Genomic DNA, 19,374 nt, shown 5'->3' with positions numbered 1-19,374 from the left:
CACAAAAAATCACCACTATGCAAAATATTCTTACAACAAAAATATATACATTGAACCGTACAATAACTTCTCCTCCCATAATCGAAAAAAAATGCATTACATACTAGTCGCCGCTCTCCAGAGCGACGCCAATAAAATCATTTTATTTCTGTATGTGCCATTTACTTATTATATCCCATAAGCTTAAAATAAGTTGTTTTTTTCTAGCAGTAGTATGGGTGAACCGATTTTAACACCCTATTCACCAGAAGTAGCATCTGTTCCGCTTCGGCCCGGTAGGATGTGTGATAACGATTATTGCAAAACCCACCTTGCACACTTCAGCACATCTGGGCAACGCATGAAATTGATAAATGAAAAACGGGAGCGAAATGTACCATAACTCAATAAAAAACTTCAAACAGGGCGTCGAATCGATGCAGTGCAAGCGCCAAGAAGCATTCTTGACACTGGTTCAAGCCAAACCTCTTACATAACTAATATCGATGTAAGACGAAATGCGCATTTTGCCTTGATGGCAAGAAAACTAAAAGCCAAATTAAATATAAACTGCTTCAAAAAGGTGCAAAACGTTTGTTTCCAAGAAACTTATATTTACGCCCTCGACACAGATATTACTTGAGGTTACTTTGAAAATGATACCAATAGCATATTTACTATTTAACATTCTTTGTCAAATCTCATTTGTAAACAAAATCATAATCACACTTTTAAAAATACATCATGTACTTAACAGACAATGCAAAACCACAGATTATTTGCACAAAAAAATAATAATGCATAAATAATTTAATAAAATTGAATTATGCCATATATTAACAAATGTCATGTAAGAGTGGCTCCTTAATTCAAGTAAGACATTATGAATAACGTACGCCATTAGTGCAAATTGGTATAATAAAATATTACCAAAAAAAAAACATTTTCTTCATACACTTCTTTGTTTTTCATAAGAGATAAAAAAAACTGATTACAGGTAACAAGAATCAAATACATATTAGATCTATAGCATTACAATTGCTGAAATAGTATATACTTTTTCTAGATAAATTCCGCTTTCCATTCTGTTAATTTACTCTATCATATATAAGCCATTTTGTAAAGTTATTTGTATTTCTAATATGCGATGTCGGACCGTATTTGGTACAAAAACGAATATGGTACAAGTTTGTACCATATTCGGCCGAATATGGTACAACTGTCTAATTGTACCATATACGTATCTGCAGTTTTGGGGTAAAATGCTTGACCGAATATGGTACAAACTTGTACCATATTCGGATGAAAAATGTACCACATTCGTTCCGAATATGATACACACTCATCATCGTAATCATCATCATCATCATCATCGTTATCTCATCATCATCATCATCATCATCATCATCGTTATCTCATCATCATCATCATCATCATCATCATCATCATCATCACATCAATTATCAACACCCCAATGATCATCATCGTTGTTATCTTTACCAACACCACCATCATCATCACCATCAAAACCAACATCATCATATCCATTATCATGATCGTAATGGTGATCACAAAAGTTTTTTTTGTGATGATAATGACAGCGATGTTTTCGGTCGATAATGAGGATGTTGTGATGATGATGACGACGATGAGAATATCATCATCATCATCGGCCAATAAACATCGCCATCATCATCATCACAAATATTTTGTTATCATCATCATCATTATCATCATCGTCGGCCGATAAACATCGCCGTCATCATCATCTAAAAACTTATCATCATCATTATAACCATCATCATCGTCCGATAAACATCGCTGTCATCATCATCCCAAAACGTTTGTTATCATCATCATCATCATCATTATCATCATCATCATCATCATCACCACAATCATCAAACCCCAATCATCATAACCACTGTCATCATCATCACCACCACCATCATCATCACAATTTTTTTACCATCATCATCATCACAAATGTTTTGTCATCATCATCCTCACATATTCATTTTACATTTTGTATTTTATAATTTGTTTCATTCAAGAGATTCAACAAACTTGTACTTTTTTCATTTATTGGTATACTGACAGGATTTTTCAAAGTAATATTGAAGAACATAGAACAGCATTTAAATTTTAATCCAACTGTAGCATTTTGACAAGACATAATATACATATATACATTCATTTTAGTAGCAGCCAAAATATCCCAAATGTGCTTCGTAAAAAGTTACCAGTAAATGAGCAAATGACAACAAATTTCCGGTAGAAGAACATAATCATCAATCACAAAAATAACATAACAGGTTTCCAAACACCGATATACATGTATATTTCACCTGTAATGTCTGTACATGACATCTATGATATCATACCAACCGATTCCACTAACACGCAAACGCAGCCATGCGTTTGCCCATTTTGGCCCCTTGATGATTTCTTTTATTGCCGAAATAAGACCGCTGTTTCTGCCCGCTCTTGTTAATAGGAAACGAACGCTAACAGGATTTCTGTTACTAGTATCTAGTCCAATATCCGGCCGAATGTAAATTCTAGGTGTTTGCAAACTCATTGACCTTATTAAATCTCTAAAGGGTTTGCCGACCTTCGCCAACACAAACTGGATTGACGGGTTTGATTGTATGCAGAACTTAAAAATTTCAACTTGAATGTGAAGTGGTAACATCAGAAATGGAAAAGTCGTTCGCTTCTGTGCCCTCCTATTGTTTATCATATCTTGAAGCTCTTTCAGGGCTGAACACACAGAGACGTCACCGTTGTCGCCAGAGTCACCGTTGTCGCCGGAGTCACCGTTGTCGCCAGACGCAGCGTTGTCGCCGGAGTCACCGTTGTCGCCGGAGTCACCGTTGTCGCTGGAGTCACCGTTGTCGCCGGAGTCACCGTTGTCGCAAGAGTCACCGTTGTCGCCAGACGCAGCGTTGTCGCCAGATGCAGTGTTGTCGCCAGACGCAGCGTTGTCGCCGGAGTCACCGTTGTCGCCAGACGCAGCGTTGTCGCCGGAGTCACCGTTGTCGCCGGAGTCACCGTTGTCGCTGGAGTCACCGTTGTCGCCGGAGTCACCGTTGTCGCAAGAGTCACCGTTGTCGCCAGACGCAGCGTTGTCGCCAGATGCAGTGTTGTCGCCAGACGCAGCGGTGTCGCCGGAGTCACCGTTGTCGCCAGAGCCACCGTTGTCGCCAGACGCAGCGTTGTCGCCTGACGCAGCGTTGTCGCCAGACGCAGCGCTGTCGCCAGAGTCACCGTTGTCATACGACTGTTCTAAGCGTGATATTATGTCCTTGTACACGCGTTGATTGATACGGATACTAACGTAATGCATGCCAAATCCTTCTGGGAAATACCCCAATGCAATTGTTCCAACATCACCATCGAACTTTCCATCTGCTGACACAATTGATGAGTGTTCTAGTCCTCGGGTAGAAACTACCAGGCACTGCAAATTATATTCTCTCATAAGTGCAATGAGCGTGAGGTTGTCGCCGTATGTCCCATTCTTAGACATATTCTTAACGTATTCATCAAATGTTTCATCATAGACAAAAGTTTCATAGAAATATCTGTTTTCTACAATGTGATGGACTGCTTCCTTACGTAAAGCATCTACGTCTTTGTATATACCAATTTTACCAAGTTGATGCGATATAGCAGCAAATTGACAATTTCCATCCGGATTTGGGTCCATGGCAATATTCACCCCATCCAACAACTGCAGATTTTCATGGTGTGTTAAAACATGATAGTACTTAGTTCTGTGATTTTGTTTCTCTGAGCGGTTCTGTTTTAATGAATGTTTTTTAATTTTTCGTTGTTTCTCTAACGCAACAGTTAGGCTAGTCATGTTTTCGACCCCAACCGATTTGCTTACGAATCCAAGTTCGGGTTTGTTCGGTACTTGAAATGACACGATATAAACACCATTTCGTTTTACTTTTTCTACCTTGCCTTCGATAACATATCTTTTGGTTGGCACCCTGGATTTTCGAAAGGGATAGCGAATTAATACTGTCTCTCCTACTTTGTACTTGTTGGGGAAGTTGCGTTTTTCAACAGCGACCTGTAAGCCTTTTTATTTGCTCGCCGTATGGTTTTCTTTATTTCACGAGAACTATGACGTTCTTTGGTAAAAACATGACTTCTTCCGTAGTAGGCTTCAAAGGGCGTGAGACCCCCAAGAACTCGTTTGAAACTTGTGTTTATGGCATAGGCTAAATCTTGAAGCCCTTCGACCCAGTTGAATCCACGTTTACTTTTTGTTGCAAATAGAATCTTGGCCTTTATAACACTGTTTGACCTTTCACACTTGCCCTGTGATTGAGGATGATACGGCCTACTATTGATCATTTTGATGTTGTACTTGTTCAACAAAAGTTTCATACTAGGGCCTTTAAATTCCAGTCCGTTGTCACATTGGATGATGTCAGGGGCAAGGTTAACCATCAACACGTCCTCTAATGCCTTTGCAACTTCACGCGAACTCTTCGTTTTCAGGGGTTTTGGCATAACGTACCTAGAATAAACGTCCACGACTTGTAGAATATAACTGTATGTGGACCCCTTGTAGCTAACACTTTGATTTTTCATGTTAATTATGTCAATCTGCCATCTTTTGCCTGGTTCCTCTTCTGTAATTGTCTTTGGCTTTGGCTTGTTTGTAAATCTCGGATACTTCTCATGGTAATACTTGCTATTGTACAGTATTTCAAGGATAGCTTGTTCCGAGAACCCCGTGTAATTTACTTTCAGTTTGTTGTAAATAACCCTTGCTCCACATCCTTTGTTTTCCATGAACATCTTCTCAACAAATCTAGGAAGATCTTCTTTCACAAGGACTTGCTTTCCGACACACAATAAAGAACCCCGGTCACCAAGCTCGAAGTCCTTACGTTTTCTAATCATGGCCAAACAATTATTCTCTTCATGTGTCCGTTTCTTCACAGGGACATCGAACGATCCGTTTAAACATCTGACAATAATGTCGTACTTCGACCTGGGCAAGCACCCTAATTGCTTCCTTTTTCTCCTAATTGCTTCCTTCATCTGAAATAATATAATAAGTTATTATACATTTATACTTCATTAGTTAATAGAGCTTGTATTGAACACCGCGTGTCGAAAACGAATGTCTCACGACATGAGCTGAGCTAAAATCACTCGTCTGATAGCTCCGCTAAAATTTACAATCCGAACTTCCGGGCAATATGCGCAATGAAAGTAGCAAGTACTTCATGTAAAGTTTCATTGAAATCCAACCGAATTCAAATTCAGGGGAAAAATAGCGGGCAAACTTATGGCGGTCAACGGACAAACGGTCTGTAGAAACCAATGCTACGTGGATGGAAGGGATATAAAGAAGGGGCCCTGGGGGCCTAGGTCGCTCACCAGAAGTCACGACTAGGCAGGGTTCGAAGGTCAAAGACCTATAAACTCCATAAAATTTAAAATGTTCAAATCTACAGATTACAGAAGCTCGATCTGATTTTGGTGGAAAATACACTTTCGAAAAAATGACTGTAGCTTAAATATTTTAGCAGTTTAGGAGTTACGCACCCGGAAGGAATGCCACGGACAATTGGATAGACGGACGGACAACTGCAAATGCACTCTGAGGGGGGGGGGCATAAAACATAAAAATCAATGCATGTTAAAACATCAATGCATATTAAGACAACTGAAAATTAAAATTATGTACAGTACTTACTGTCAAGAATTCTTTTGAAGTTTGAAGAAAGTTTGGATTTCAATTCTTTCTAGTCGAAAATCACAACTTTTCTTGCCGACCGCCAAGTCAAATATGGTTACTGACTTCTGAGTAAGACTCGTGTGCAAAATTCCCGCCTTTTTAAAGCGGCACGTTATCAAAGAAAAAATCGGAAACTTCAAAGCTTTGTCGGCTTCTCAGCAATATGACGTCGGAACGACAAATCAACTTTACAAAGTAATGTTTAGGAATACAGTCACACCTGTCTAAAGCAGCCAGTCAAACATCCTTATTTTTGGAGAGATATATTCATTTAAAAGAGCTCAAAATCTCTTAAATCGGATTTTGGTGAAAATACACTTTCGAAAAAAAAAGTTTTAAAAATTTGAAAATTGCTATTAATGATCTCCACGAAAGTATCTGGCCCGCCCGGGAATCGAACCCAGGCCGCCTGCGTGCCAATCTGACGCGCAACCGACTGAGCTAGCCGGCGAAACAGTTACACAACCAGCAAAATCCATGTAAAGTGTGGTTAGGTTAGCTGTTTCTGTTACTGCTAGTTACGACGACGACGACGACGACGACGACGACGATGATGATGATGATGATGATGATGATGATTATGATGATGATGATGATGATGATGATGATGATACTTTTGTCACTTCCAATATTAGGTTAATACAATGTATTTGAGTTTGAAAAAAAGTTTACACATCGGCAGACTATTTCATTTATTAAGAAATACATAATTTATGTACCATATACGTAGGCCATTTTCATTTTTATGAGTTTTTTTGGTATGTTCCAAATACGTTTTGGCGAGCATAGAAAAACTTATTCCAACCGAATATGGTACAATGTTTGTACCATATTCGGTCGAAAATTGTACCATCTTCGGTCCGAGTATGGTACATTTGTACCATATTCGGCCGAATATGGTACAAATGTACCATATTCGTTTTTGTACCAAATACGGTCCGAAATGCGCATTTTGCCTTGATGGCAAGAAAACTAAAAGCCAAATTAAATATAAACTGCTTCAAAAAGGTGCAAAACGTTTGTTTCCAAGAAACTTATATTTACGCCCTCGACACAGATATTACTTGAGGTTACTTTGAAAATGATACCAATAGCATATTTACTATTTAACATTCTTTGTCAAATCTCATTTGTAAACAAAATCATAATCACACTTTTAAAAATACATCATGTACTTAACAGACAATGCAAAACCACAGATTATTTGCACAAAAAAATAATAATGCATAAATAATTTAATAAAATTGAATTATGCCATATATTAACAAATGTCATGTAAGAGTGGCTCCTTAATTCAAGTAAGACATTATGAATAACGTACGCCATTAGTGCAAATTGGTATAATAAAATATTACCAAAAAAAAAACATTTTCTTCATACACTTCTTTGTTTTTCATAAGAGATAAAAAAAACTGATTACAGGTAACAAGAATCAAATACATATTAGATCTATAGCATTACAATTGCTGAAATAGTATATACTTTTTCTAGATAAATTCCGCTTTCCATTCTGTTAATTTACTCTATCATATATAAGCCATTTTGTAAAGTTATTTGTATTTCTAATATGCGACATGCAAATTGAAAATTGTCAGATCGAATCGTCCCATTGTGAATAGATCCCATATAAAACTAAAGGGACTTGGCATGTCAAGTTTCCAACTTTTTGTCACTTTTTGAAAATAACAGTGCATATCAGGGGGCAAATAGCTGTAGTGGCGTAGACTCATAACTCAATACACGTTTATGTATGAGTAATAATTGAACATTAATCAAATAATCAAACGTCACAACTGCTTAAAGATAATAATTGGGATTGGTTTTATTGTTTTAGTCATATGTCGTGCCAATACGCGAATTGCTTATAAATATAAAGTATAAAATGTTGTATTTGGTGTAACGGGTCGAATAGGCGTTTGTGGTAAACTTGTTTTATTTCTAAAATTACCATTCATGTATTTTAATGAATATATATTAATGAATATATTATATGAAGCTGTGAACTCATATTAATTTTAAGAATTTAATGACACATTTATGAAAAGGTCCATTGAATCAATGCAAACAAGGATCTCTAAAAAGGTTTTGTTCATTCTCTGATTAACAAGAAACAAACATAACCACACTCTCCAACGAACTGTAATCGAAACAATTCAAACTGATATGGGGGTACAATTACGTAAATAGTTAAAAAGAAAGAAAGAAATTCTTCACCTTATTATTAACAGACCAGGCCGGACCAGAATCCCCGTAAGCACACGAACAAAATTCTAATATTTGAACGTAAAGACGCCTGACTAAACAGTTACTACTTGTATGATGTATTATCATAAACCATACCGTGTGTTTTGTTTAGAAATGACTAGTATTGTACCCGATTGCTCAAGGAAAGAAAACAATACGAACAGGAGGTAATTGGCAAGAAACATGAGTGCAGAATGGTAAGCATCGGTTTCAAGAGAAAGCAAAGTTCTTAGTCAGTGAAAAACATCGGCAAAACTGCAATTAATGACAGGCAGAATGATTTTACATAATTAATTAAGTTGTTGCGTTAATTCGTAATGCGATGTTACGTCATTACCGATTGGCAAGTTTGCAAACATGTTGTCTTTATTGAAAAACTCTGCAAATTTCTATTAAGCAGATACTTGATTTTGAGTGCCAAAAAGCATGGGAAAAGACTCGATGTAACCACGCATCAAGAAAGGACACAACTGTATGATATAATGAAAAGAAAGGGGAAAAACACAAATGTGGAATAAACATACTTTAACCGTTTGACTCCAGTAAAAATGTCACATTTCAAATGACTATTTCATATATGTTTTTCTAAATACGTGATGCTATATTTCTTCATATGTTATACAGTTTGATAGGCTTTTCAATCATTTAATGAAGCTCAAATATTTTTGTCTTTTGTTTAAAGGTTTAACATATCATAACATATTTATATGTTAAAAATAAATTTGCTAATGGTGCGTTTTTGTGTTTTTCTTGACCTATTGATTAAATTTATTTTCATATATATTACATGATTGGTGCGCATCATTAAACATTCCGAGAACAAATATTTATATTTATATTTTCATTATGCCAGCAAAAAAAAACAAAAAAACTTTTACCTAACCCTTTTTACTGTGTATTCAGACCCTTTAGCTTATTAATCGCTGGCATGCATTGTTTGCTTACGCAAGAAATCGGAGAATATTTCTTTCTGGCAGTAATAGTCTTGAACGCATACCTGAGTGTTACTGACACCGACGTAATACTGCACGTAATTGCGTACTTTTAGATTGATATGTAATGTGCCAACAAAAATACTAATATTGTTTTGACTTGTTTTGATAGCATGATCTTACCTTTCTGACAAAAAACATATCATTGGTTTGGCCGAACGGTCAAAAATCCAAATTAATTATTGAAGCGCATGCCTATTTCTTATGACTTGTGTTTGTTTCATGTTAACTAGCAAAATAATAAGTATGACATATATGCACTTTTACATGATGTGGGTCGTTCACGTTAATGGGCAGTGTATTTTTTGTAATTAGTTGGCTTGGCAAAAAAGAAGGAATCTTCTCTTAAAACATGTAAATATAGTGCGTGGCGGACATTGGTTGATCGTTCGTTTACCGCTTGTACACATAATTGTAGAACCATATAACATTCTGCTGTAGAAAGATGTCTCTGCTATTGAAAGTGGCCTGTTAAAAATAATTTTCTGAATAATTATGAATGCCACTTAAAAACTATCTGACATAGTATTGATAGTCGTCGCATTTACAACACTGATGCGAAGCACAATCGTGGAACGTGGCTGGGCTCTTTTCGAATTCACATCATAAAAACCATTTACTATAACGTCGTTTCGATAAATTAAATCGATGAGAAGTCATGATAATTTACATTATACGAACGCCAGTTTCAACGAATGTTTTCGTCGGTGCTCGATTGCAGAAAATTTAATTCAACCAAAACGGTTTTATGTGTTATTACATACACTTTTTTATTATATGCATGAGGAAATACAAATATCAACACTAACATTATTCACCTGTCTTGTACTTTTTTTCAAAGCGGACGGAATCTTAAGATGGATTTCTATATACAACAAAGATGGATTTCTATATACAACAAAGATGGATTTCTATATACAACAAAGATGGATTTCTATATACAACAAAGATGGATTTCTATATACAACAAAGATGGATTTCTATATACAACAAAGATGGATTTCTATATACAACAAAGATGGATTTCTATATACAACAAAGATGGATTTCTATATACAACAAAGAAATCGGATGCTTATAATCCATTCGCATTACAGACATAATAACGAAACAAACAACTGACTAGTCTTAACAAATAGCATGTAATTTTCGTGCGCTCATGCCAAAGCAACTTTTTTTTCGTCGGTGCAAATAACCTTGCTTTAAGTGATGAAATATCTGGTCAGAAAAGGCAGTTTTCACAGACAACGAAAAGCACAATATTTGGGTAAAAAGGTTGATCATTCATAAGAAGTCGTGAATTTTAGATACAAAATAGCCGTTAGAAATGAATACTTTTCATAAGGTCAGAATCGGGTTTCACTCGAATTGAAATTTATCGTACCGCAACAACACATACTCAAGAAATCCAGACAAAAATAAAGACAAACCACCCTAGTATAAAACAATCAGGAAACGTTGTCAACATGCCATTCCAACCCGACTCAACTAAACGAACCCCAACATTACGCGGGACGCACAAAAACCATACGAATATACAACATAGCCGATCATTACGCAAAGCTAATATTTAACGTAAGACAATTTAAAAGAACACATAATTACGCAGTACACGAAGAAGTCACTCGATAAACATATTGCAATATAACGTAAGCCAGCAAAAGCATCGTAATGCAGGCAGGCAATGTGGGTAAATGTAACACAACTAAACGCAGCACAGCGCTTCGAAATGCAAGCAGGAAACATACGCCGATATTATACAACCTAGTGCAGTCCATTGTAATGCACATTAAATACAATGTTTCATAACTCAGTATGCATTACCCAGCGTTTAATACAAAACAAGCAGTCGAAGATCCAAAACAACAGCCTACCGCTGAAATTCTAAAACCACACTTTTTCTAGGACCACACTTCGCGTACAACAAAGAGCTCTATTTACATAACTTTTTTTAAATTCCATACTCACGCTTATATCATAAACGGACAATTAACCTCTTGCCATTTTTTTTCTTATTATACATCAAAGTGTCTTATATACAACAAGCTATGAGACTGATTTTCGCTTATAAAAAGGAAATTGCATTTCAGATTGACAATATGTATATGATTCTAATGTTTTCATTTCGTCTGTTTGGTAAGTGTTTAAGTGTTATTAAAATATGTAGACAAGATTTTCGTGACGTTGATAAGATACACCGGTATGTTATTCTCTTGATATTGTCCATGGATTTCGACTCGTGCACAGAGAACGTACACATTTGAACAATCTATTAAGAATTTGAAACCAAATATTTACCAAGTAAACGATGAAACCGAACCAATCATACACAATAAAATTCAACGCGACGCAACACAACGAGTCGCAAAACCACCAAAGGCGACGCAAACCTAAGCACACCCAACAGAGACATCGCAACGCAAAGGATATTAAACACCACTACCAAAGACAGCTCAACAACACGCGACCCGAAGCTAAATCACATGAGGAAACGTAACGAAACCCGAAGCAACAATTCCAATAGAAACTTTGCCTAAAGTAACGCCTCCAACCTCAACGCCACCTTCAACAACTCCGAAGGTAACGCAACCCGAAGCAACACTACTAAATTCAACGCAATTCAATTTCAATTAAAGCAACTCGATAGATGCAGGTGAACGCAACGTTTGACCAATTAACTTACCTAAAGATTGCTATTACTTTCAAGTTTCATTCACTTCACCGCGCCGGAAAATACTTTCTTGACGTCGGCAGGTACACACCGAATGCGGCTATAAACGGCGATATGTGCTGGGAACCTCCGATCGTGCGTTATCTTTTCTTTCTTCACATTTTTTAAATTACTTACTCAGGTGCACTTATATAAAAATAAGACACAATAAACTACTTGTTAATATGTAATTGCTATTGATATTTTTCTATGAGTGTTTTATTGTATTGTGATGTAGATATTATTTCAGCGGTATGATAACAAGCCGGTCGTAGTGCCAATCGACTGCAGCTCATACATTCTTACACAACATTTGAACACGTTTTGTTTGTTATGCTACGTATAATTATGCATTTCGCATTTATAACTAAGCGGTACTTTATACATAGTTTCTTGACAATGGTAATGTCAATATCTAGCATTCACGTGCATTTAAAACAGTTATACAATATATCATATTAACCCCCAAAGACGTCCATGCGTAGTTGTTCAAGATATTATGATAAAAGTATAAGAATGCTATGTAAATGAGTTCACATTCTGATAATTCGTTTTGTAACGTCCTTTACACGTTGATACATATCTGGCTGTAATCTCCGGCTTATAATTCGCTTCACGTGACTGTGTCAACTAGATAAGAAGTTCGCAGTGCTGTGCATGCCATTTACTGCCTTATTAAAAAATCATTTTTACTTAAAACTCTTAGAAGATAAAAGGCACATATCAAACAGAGAGATTTATTTTAAGAAAAGCACAAAATGAGAACTTCGCAGCATCAGCAGGGTATCAAATTGTATTATTTGAGTCGCGTTCTGAGAAAACTGGACATAATGCATGTGCATACAGTGTCGACCCAGATTAGCCTGTGCAGTCCGCACAGGCGAATCAGGGACGACACTTTCCGCTTTTATGGTATTTTTCGTTTAAATGAAGTCTCTTCTACACGAAAATCCAGTGAAAGCGGAAAGTGTCGTCTCTGATTAGCCTGTGTGGACTGCACAGGCTAATCTGGGACGACACTTTACGCACATGCATTATGCTCAGTTTTCTCAGAACGCGACTCATAGTATTTGGTTATTTATTTATGGCAATCAACCAATTGTAAAACAGTACACACAGCACAAAAACACTAGACACACTACAGATATACATAAAAAATGCAAAATAAACACAAAATTCAGCGCATTTGAACTGTCAATCCAAAGCATTGGAGATTTCAACAGCTTTTTATGATATACAATCCTCACACCTTGATCGAGGTTATTAACAAGAAATTTAAGTTTTAGTGCAAATAACTTCATGGCATCACAATCAATATATCAATATCAAATATATCAAATAAAATAGCAATATAGAAGCATAAATTTCAATTTAATTATAATTGCAACAACTTAATGAATGGATTGATACAAGCAAAAAAGAAATGTTATTTTAAGAGGATAAACTAAATTTTAAACAAAGTATAAACTGATAACCTTTTACTGCACGAATGCGATTGGCCTATGGGGCAGTTGTACAATTCTGAATGTGGTGAAATAAACACGTATCTAAGTGGTGAGCATCTTTTAGACGGACTTTTTGTCGTAAGTGCACCAGTTAAACACACAGCTTATGACTTATTTCGGTTAAACCAGTGCTTATCATAACAACTCTATTAGAGGGGCTTTTTAACATCTCACAATTGACGTCAAACCACGTCGACTCATTCTTCCACCGAGTCACTGAGTTCTAGGTACATAGAAATACACGAAATGACTTAACACAATTTCCCTTCATTATGCGTCATCGTGGAGCGATTGACTGAAAGGAACATTCGCATCGAAAGCTATGGTTTTCGTGAATAAGTTGCCCCGTCATTTATTGTTCTGGTGCCCATTCCGGTGCGGATCACACAGACCGATTAAAAAGCTCAATATAAGCGATGCTTGTCCTATACTAGAAATACCCGGATGGTAAGAAGGTTACGTTTCACTTAAGTTATCTCCCCTGATCTCCAAGTCCGATATTTTTACTTCAGATGTCTTTTTTTTGTAAAATTCATAAAGCATTCCATAAAATATTTAGGAAACTGAATTACAGGTTAGAGACTAAAACATAACGCAACTCTGTTTGAACCCACATATGCACAAAACATCGATATTATTTGTAAGTAAATATCGAGGTTAGCTTGAATATTGTTTAATTACACTGACTTTTGTTGAAAATATTAAATAACGTTTTAAAGATGTCTGGCCCGGTGTAAAAGCAATTATGTTGCATCCTCTTAAAATATTCTATGATAGTCGTACGTCATGCACCATGTTGCAGAAACCAATGTATAAATCTTAGTTTATTAGTTTATTTGTGTCCCATATATCAGTAGTGTTAATTTATCGTCTAAATGTCAGGTCAGTTTATTTGACATTTGCTATTATATCGGCCGCATACAAACCCCTAATGGCTATATCCCAATTATAATAGCATCAGTATTGCATAGTCAATAATATTTATTTGCAAAGATTCTGACATTAAAAAATCAATTAAAAAACGTGTGTATTGGGGTTGCGTCCCAAATTGTAGTCGCATCAGTCAGCGTAACATGATATTATACAAAAAAGCTGTACAGAGCTACAAATACAATGTTCATTAAGGTGCATGCAATTGAAATGTTACCGTTTGCTTATTCGTGAATTAGCTAATTAGTTCGCCAACTTTGTATATAAGATAACCGTATATTTAGCTTAGTTATATATTTTATTCAAGCAAACCATTAGCTCAATAATTCGCAATTAATGACCATCAAATATAATAACAATATCGCATGTTACAACCACGGGACGTAACTGCCGAAGAGAAAATGATTTTATGTGAAAGTGATATCCCTTGAATAAAATTTCTTCTGTCTTAAGTTATGCATAACAAATACGAGATATACAAACAAATCGACTTGGATCAATATTTTCTATTGCGGAAGATGTGCATATTCATGTTAACATAATGTTGAACCTTGTGAGTACAAATGTTGTTTCTATTCGTTGCTATTATTATGAGCTGTGAGGTGGATATTAGAAAGTACATAGGCGACTTTTGTTTTAAGATTACTTGGCGAAACATAAGTACTTCCTATTTGAAAGCTACTCGTAGTGCACGTTACATAAGAATGTTAAAATATTGAAGACCACTTTTAGTGCATGTTACTTACTTCACTATTATACATTGAATATTATGTGTTAAAATGTAACGCGATGTAAAAAAGTTTATCATCGGTAAGAGACAAGCTCCAGAATGCAGGGTTTATAAGCTATGGTTTGTCCGCAATCTACAAACATGGGTTTATAAGCTATGGTTTGTCCGCAATCTACAAACATGAAAGTGTTGCTCTCTGGGAAATCGGGGTTTATCAGAGACAAGTTTTTCCGCTGTAATGGTATTTTTGGTTTAAGCGGAAAGTTTCGTTAGATATCAATTAATAACTTTGTATTTATATATATAGCTTCCTATGAAAAAACATCAATTTGTATATATATATATGTATATCTAAAAATGTATAATGGATAAAAGTAGCTACAAGGCAACTATGTGATTGTATATTATTTGTGAATACTGTGTATTTTTGGGCCGGTGGCCTGTATTTACTAAACAAAAATTGTTTGAATTTGAGTTCGGGTTGGAGTTTATGATAAGTCTGTGCGGACTTCACATGCTCATCTTGGACGACACTTTACACACATGCATTAAGCCCCGTTTTCGCAGAGCTAGGTTCGTTTGTGTATGTGCGCGCATTTTCAAACTGTTTTACATGTATATTAGTTAGTTAAGAAATTATTAAAATTCAATAATTCAAAAATAAATAAATACAGAATGGAAACAACACTTTGAATAAACAGATTACATAGAGGCAGTTAGAAACTGAATTAAAGAGATATTAAGACTATCATCTCACATTTTCAATAAGGTTTGCGTCCGCGGATCGATGAGCGTTTATTATCCAAGTTGTATCATTTACTTAGAATATATATGTCCTGTTCGGTTATACAATGTTCTATTGTTAGTACCCAATTGTCTTATTTAGACATGGTTATAGATACATTATGTATGTGTATTCCTGAAAATGAACCTTAGATATGCATATATGAGTGCATTTTTTCATACATGTGTCCTACAAAAATACCGGAACTGGGCAAGTTATGATTCTACTACAACCCTTCACAAACAATAGAAGGGATTTAAACACTTCTCGCAAACATGGAAATTGCATTTAATCGATCTAATTTGACCAACATCTATTCCAGTGCTATCATTGTTTGAGTTGCAGAATCTACATAGATTAGGCAAACATAAGACTTCTGAATCATGTTCAGTTGATACATTTGTATAATACTCCGCTATAAATTGCAAATTCAACGTTTGCATTTGCATCTTGAATGCGCGTATCCTCGATCTCAATTATGCGTTTCGAACTTTAAGGAAATGAAATGAATATCCCACGAGGTATTCTGAACGTCACCATGGTTACGTTGATCGACAATACTGCTTTAAAATTGTGTTGCTAATTGAAGCTTAAATGGAGTCGTGAACAACTATTACTAATATGACAGCGCGCGTTCGAAAAAATAATGCAACGTATCACTTATAAGGCATTACATAATGTGATAAACCCTTGAAAGCTCGAACATTAGGCGTCTATGATTAATCACGTACTTAAGATCACATGACCAGGAAATTTTCGTAACTTTAGGTATTATCTTAAGCTCAATTTATCCCAACCTATATTAAGTGAACTGTGTGTGTTCATGTAAAAATAGTTTTGTAATAACATGCATTCAATTAAAAGTTATATTGGACACTCGTTAAGTAACGAAAAGGAAGCGTTAATCCGCACTGTAATATCCATTCACTCCAAGACTCAGACTTTTACGGCAGTATTTAACAACGGGCGTCGGGTGTGCACAACTGACGTACCGGGGTACCGATTCCGTCAGGTGTCTGTTTCAATTTACGCAGCTAGTGCATGCATCGCATTGTCGATCTGTCTTAAAAGCTTAACTCTGTGATGATTATCAAGTGTTATGTAATTAACAACTTCAATAAGGTATCACCCTAAATCGACATTCGATCTTACGATGTCCTTACGATGTATAACTTTCTACGATGTGTTTGATCATCCCTCGCACAAGTATCAAATGGTTTGCTTCGCAGAAAAGTGTTATATTTGTTTCTGCTTTCTCCCTAAATAGGTATATCTGAATGAACCATAAAATATAATTCTTTATTATCAATATTCTAATACATGCAAAAGTATAAATTAATATTGGCGGCATAAGAGAGTATAGAAGAGTTGACATCATAATTCTTGGGAAAATTCGTTCATTGTCCTCTCTTAACCCATTTATGCCTAGCGTCAAGAAAAAAGACCTTGGCAAACAGCGTAGACCCAGATGAGACGCCGCATAATGCGGCGTCTCATCAGGGTCTGCGCTGTTTGCTTAAAGGATTTTATGTAAGAAATATTCCTAATATAGACATCCCTAATTTTGCAAATTAATTGATCCAATTTCGAAGGATGGGAGAGTCCACAAGGCATACATGGGTTAAAAATGTCGATTTCCTATGGAAGGAAATCAATACTAGTTATATGTTGTAGCAGCTGTTGTTGGGGACACATGTTACATATTTATGTTCATAATGATTTCCCATACTTAGTCCTAAACATATTTTCCTTGTCGACAGTTTCAAATCATCGCAAGTTGACGCATGCGTTTCCAAACACCACACAATTCTCTAACGGCTATTCTTGGGCTTCAAGTAACAGGCAATTCTTAACGGTACATTGAATGAAGCATATCAGAAATAACACGGAATTTCTCATTATGAACCATGAATGGAAAAAAAGGAGGAACGCAGGTTTTTAAGTAAACCTGTTTCTTAAAAAAAAATACCCGTGAACGTTGAACTAAATAAACATGGCACTAGTAAGTACCGATTATTTAAAATAAGCGCATTAAATGGCCATACTTTTAGTTGTCTTACACATTTTTAAGCCTTTTAAAAATCTGGTTCTCAAAGAATGAGTCATTTTATCGTTAATTTGATGAAACACGTATGACTGTATCTTATTTACTTCCTTGTGGTAACAATTATGGATCACTAAGCATATGACTAGTTAAACCGTGTACGGATATTTATACACCCATAGCTAATATTTACAGTTTCGAATAGATTGATGTAACAATGCTCATAAGCGCTGGGGTTTTCCGTCTTTATATTTCTCCTGTAGTTTGGGACTATAATTTACCACAATTACCAGATACAGATTTCAATCACTTAATGTGAAAAATGAAAAAAAAAGTAATTCTTCACAGTTAACGATCTTAAATATACTTAGGCAAACTGTTACTTTTGCATCACCAACCCAAATGTACAAAACAAGTTTATACGATATAAAAAATGCAATCACCAACGATCTCACGTACGTGTATAAATACAACACATCAATTTAAAAATATTCCCTATAATGTAATATGTTACATGGTACATAATTTTTAGTTAAAATATTGATTCATGTTTTTTTAATTAAATAAATCATTTATTTAATTAAAAAAACATTAATCAATATTTTTACTAACAATAAATCCATATTTTGTATCGTGCTGTTATAAAATCTAAGTGTGCAAGTCTAACCCTACAAAAGTGAAAAAAATTGATCAGAAGTTTTTTAGAAAAAGAAGTATATGATAATAAATGCGATACAAATATCGTCCGCATTACATACCTTTACTTCCGGCCATCTCCTCTACTTCCGGTTCGTCTATTGGCTCCATGTTTGAAACCAGTTTAATTGGATTACTCAATGTAACTTTCCTTCGGTTCACTTTACCTTCCCGTCATATACCTGTGATAATTCAAATCTGAATTTATATTGAGATCCACGTGTATTGGCTAAATTAACTTCCTTGAATGAGCAAAATGGACCAACATAAACGCTAGTCTTCCTATATCATCTCAATCGCATGATTGCCAAGTCAATTGATTGAACTTTACTTATTATTTACCTACTATAAAATTAACAATAATGCTATAGACTTGTCTCTGGAGTAAACTTTGAGTGAAAAATACTACATCATAGATTAATAATTCACTTTGCACTAATGACAATGCGAACAAATAATCCTAAACGGTTTATTTGATCTAGGCGTTGCGAATGACTCAACCGGTTTCTCGATTGGATTTACCATTTAATATTGGACAAAACAAACAAATTAACAGAGCGTGCATACAGTGTTCTTATTTGACTCGTGTTGATGTTATTCTCGATAATAGGTCAATGAGTCTTGTATATAAACTATGATGATAGTTAAATATCAACTATACGAAGACAAAATACCAGCATCACTTCAAAAATCATTCATCTCCTTCCAGCCCGTGTAAAAGCACCACAGCCACTTTTTTCTTGTGTGCATTTTTGGTGCGGGATGCGGCGCTATATGATATGCCCGGAAAATGTTCTGACGGTTTAATAAGGGGGGTGGGGTTTTAAAAAAGACCCCCCCGCTAATTTTGCCGGGCTAATTTTGTTTTCAATATACACTAATTGTACTACGAGAGTTGTATCGCATAAGTCATTACAAAAAAATGGTATAAATAGGAGATGAATACGTTAGTAAGTCTAAGAACGTTTGTTTGCAAACATGTCTGTGTAC

At 35.5% G+C, this 19,374-nt stretch overlaps 1 protein-coding gene across 1 annotated transcript in view; it reads right to left on the bottom strand.

Annotated features, from left to right (window-relative positions):
* The window catches only part of LOC127842027 (TWiK family of potassium channels protein 18-like), a 79,510-nt gene extending 60,795 nt beyond the window's left edge, over positions 1-18,715 (bottom strand). Inside the window, exon 1 of the mRNA XM_052371340.1 lies at positions 18,447-18,715. Coding sequence (XP_052227300.1) covers positions 18,447-18,495 — 49 coding nt within the window. The 5' untranslated portion in view covers positions 18,496-18,715. The remainder of the gene's footprint in view (positions 1-18,446) is intronic.
* Between the last annotated feature and the right edge of the window lie 659 nt (positions 18,716-19,374).

This window comes from Dreissena polymorpha, chromosome 8 (assembly GCF_020536995.1).
Source record: "Dreissena polymorpha isolate Duluth1 chromosome 8, UMN_Dpol_1.0, whole genome shotgun sequence".
Taxonomy (NCBI): domain Eukaryota; kingdom Metazoa; phylum Mollusca; class Bivalvia; order Myida; family Dreissenidae; genus Dreissena; species Dreissena polymorpha.
Note: the sequence above shows the minus strand (reverse complement) of the source record. Positions and strands in the feature narration are given on the sequence as shown.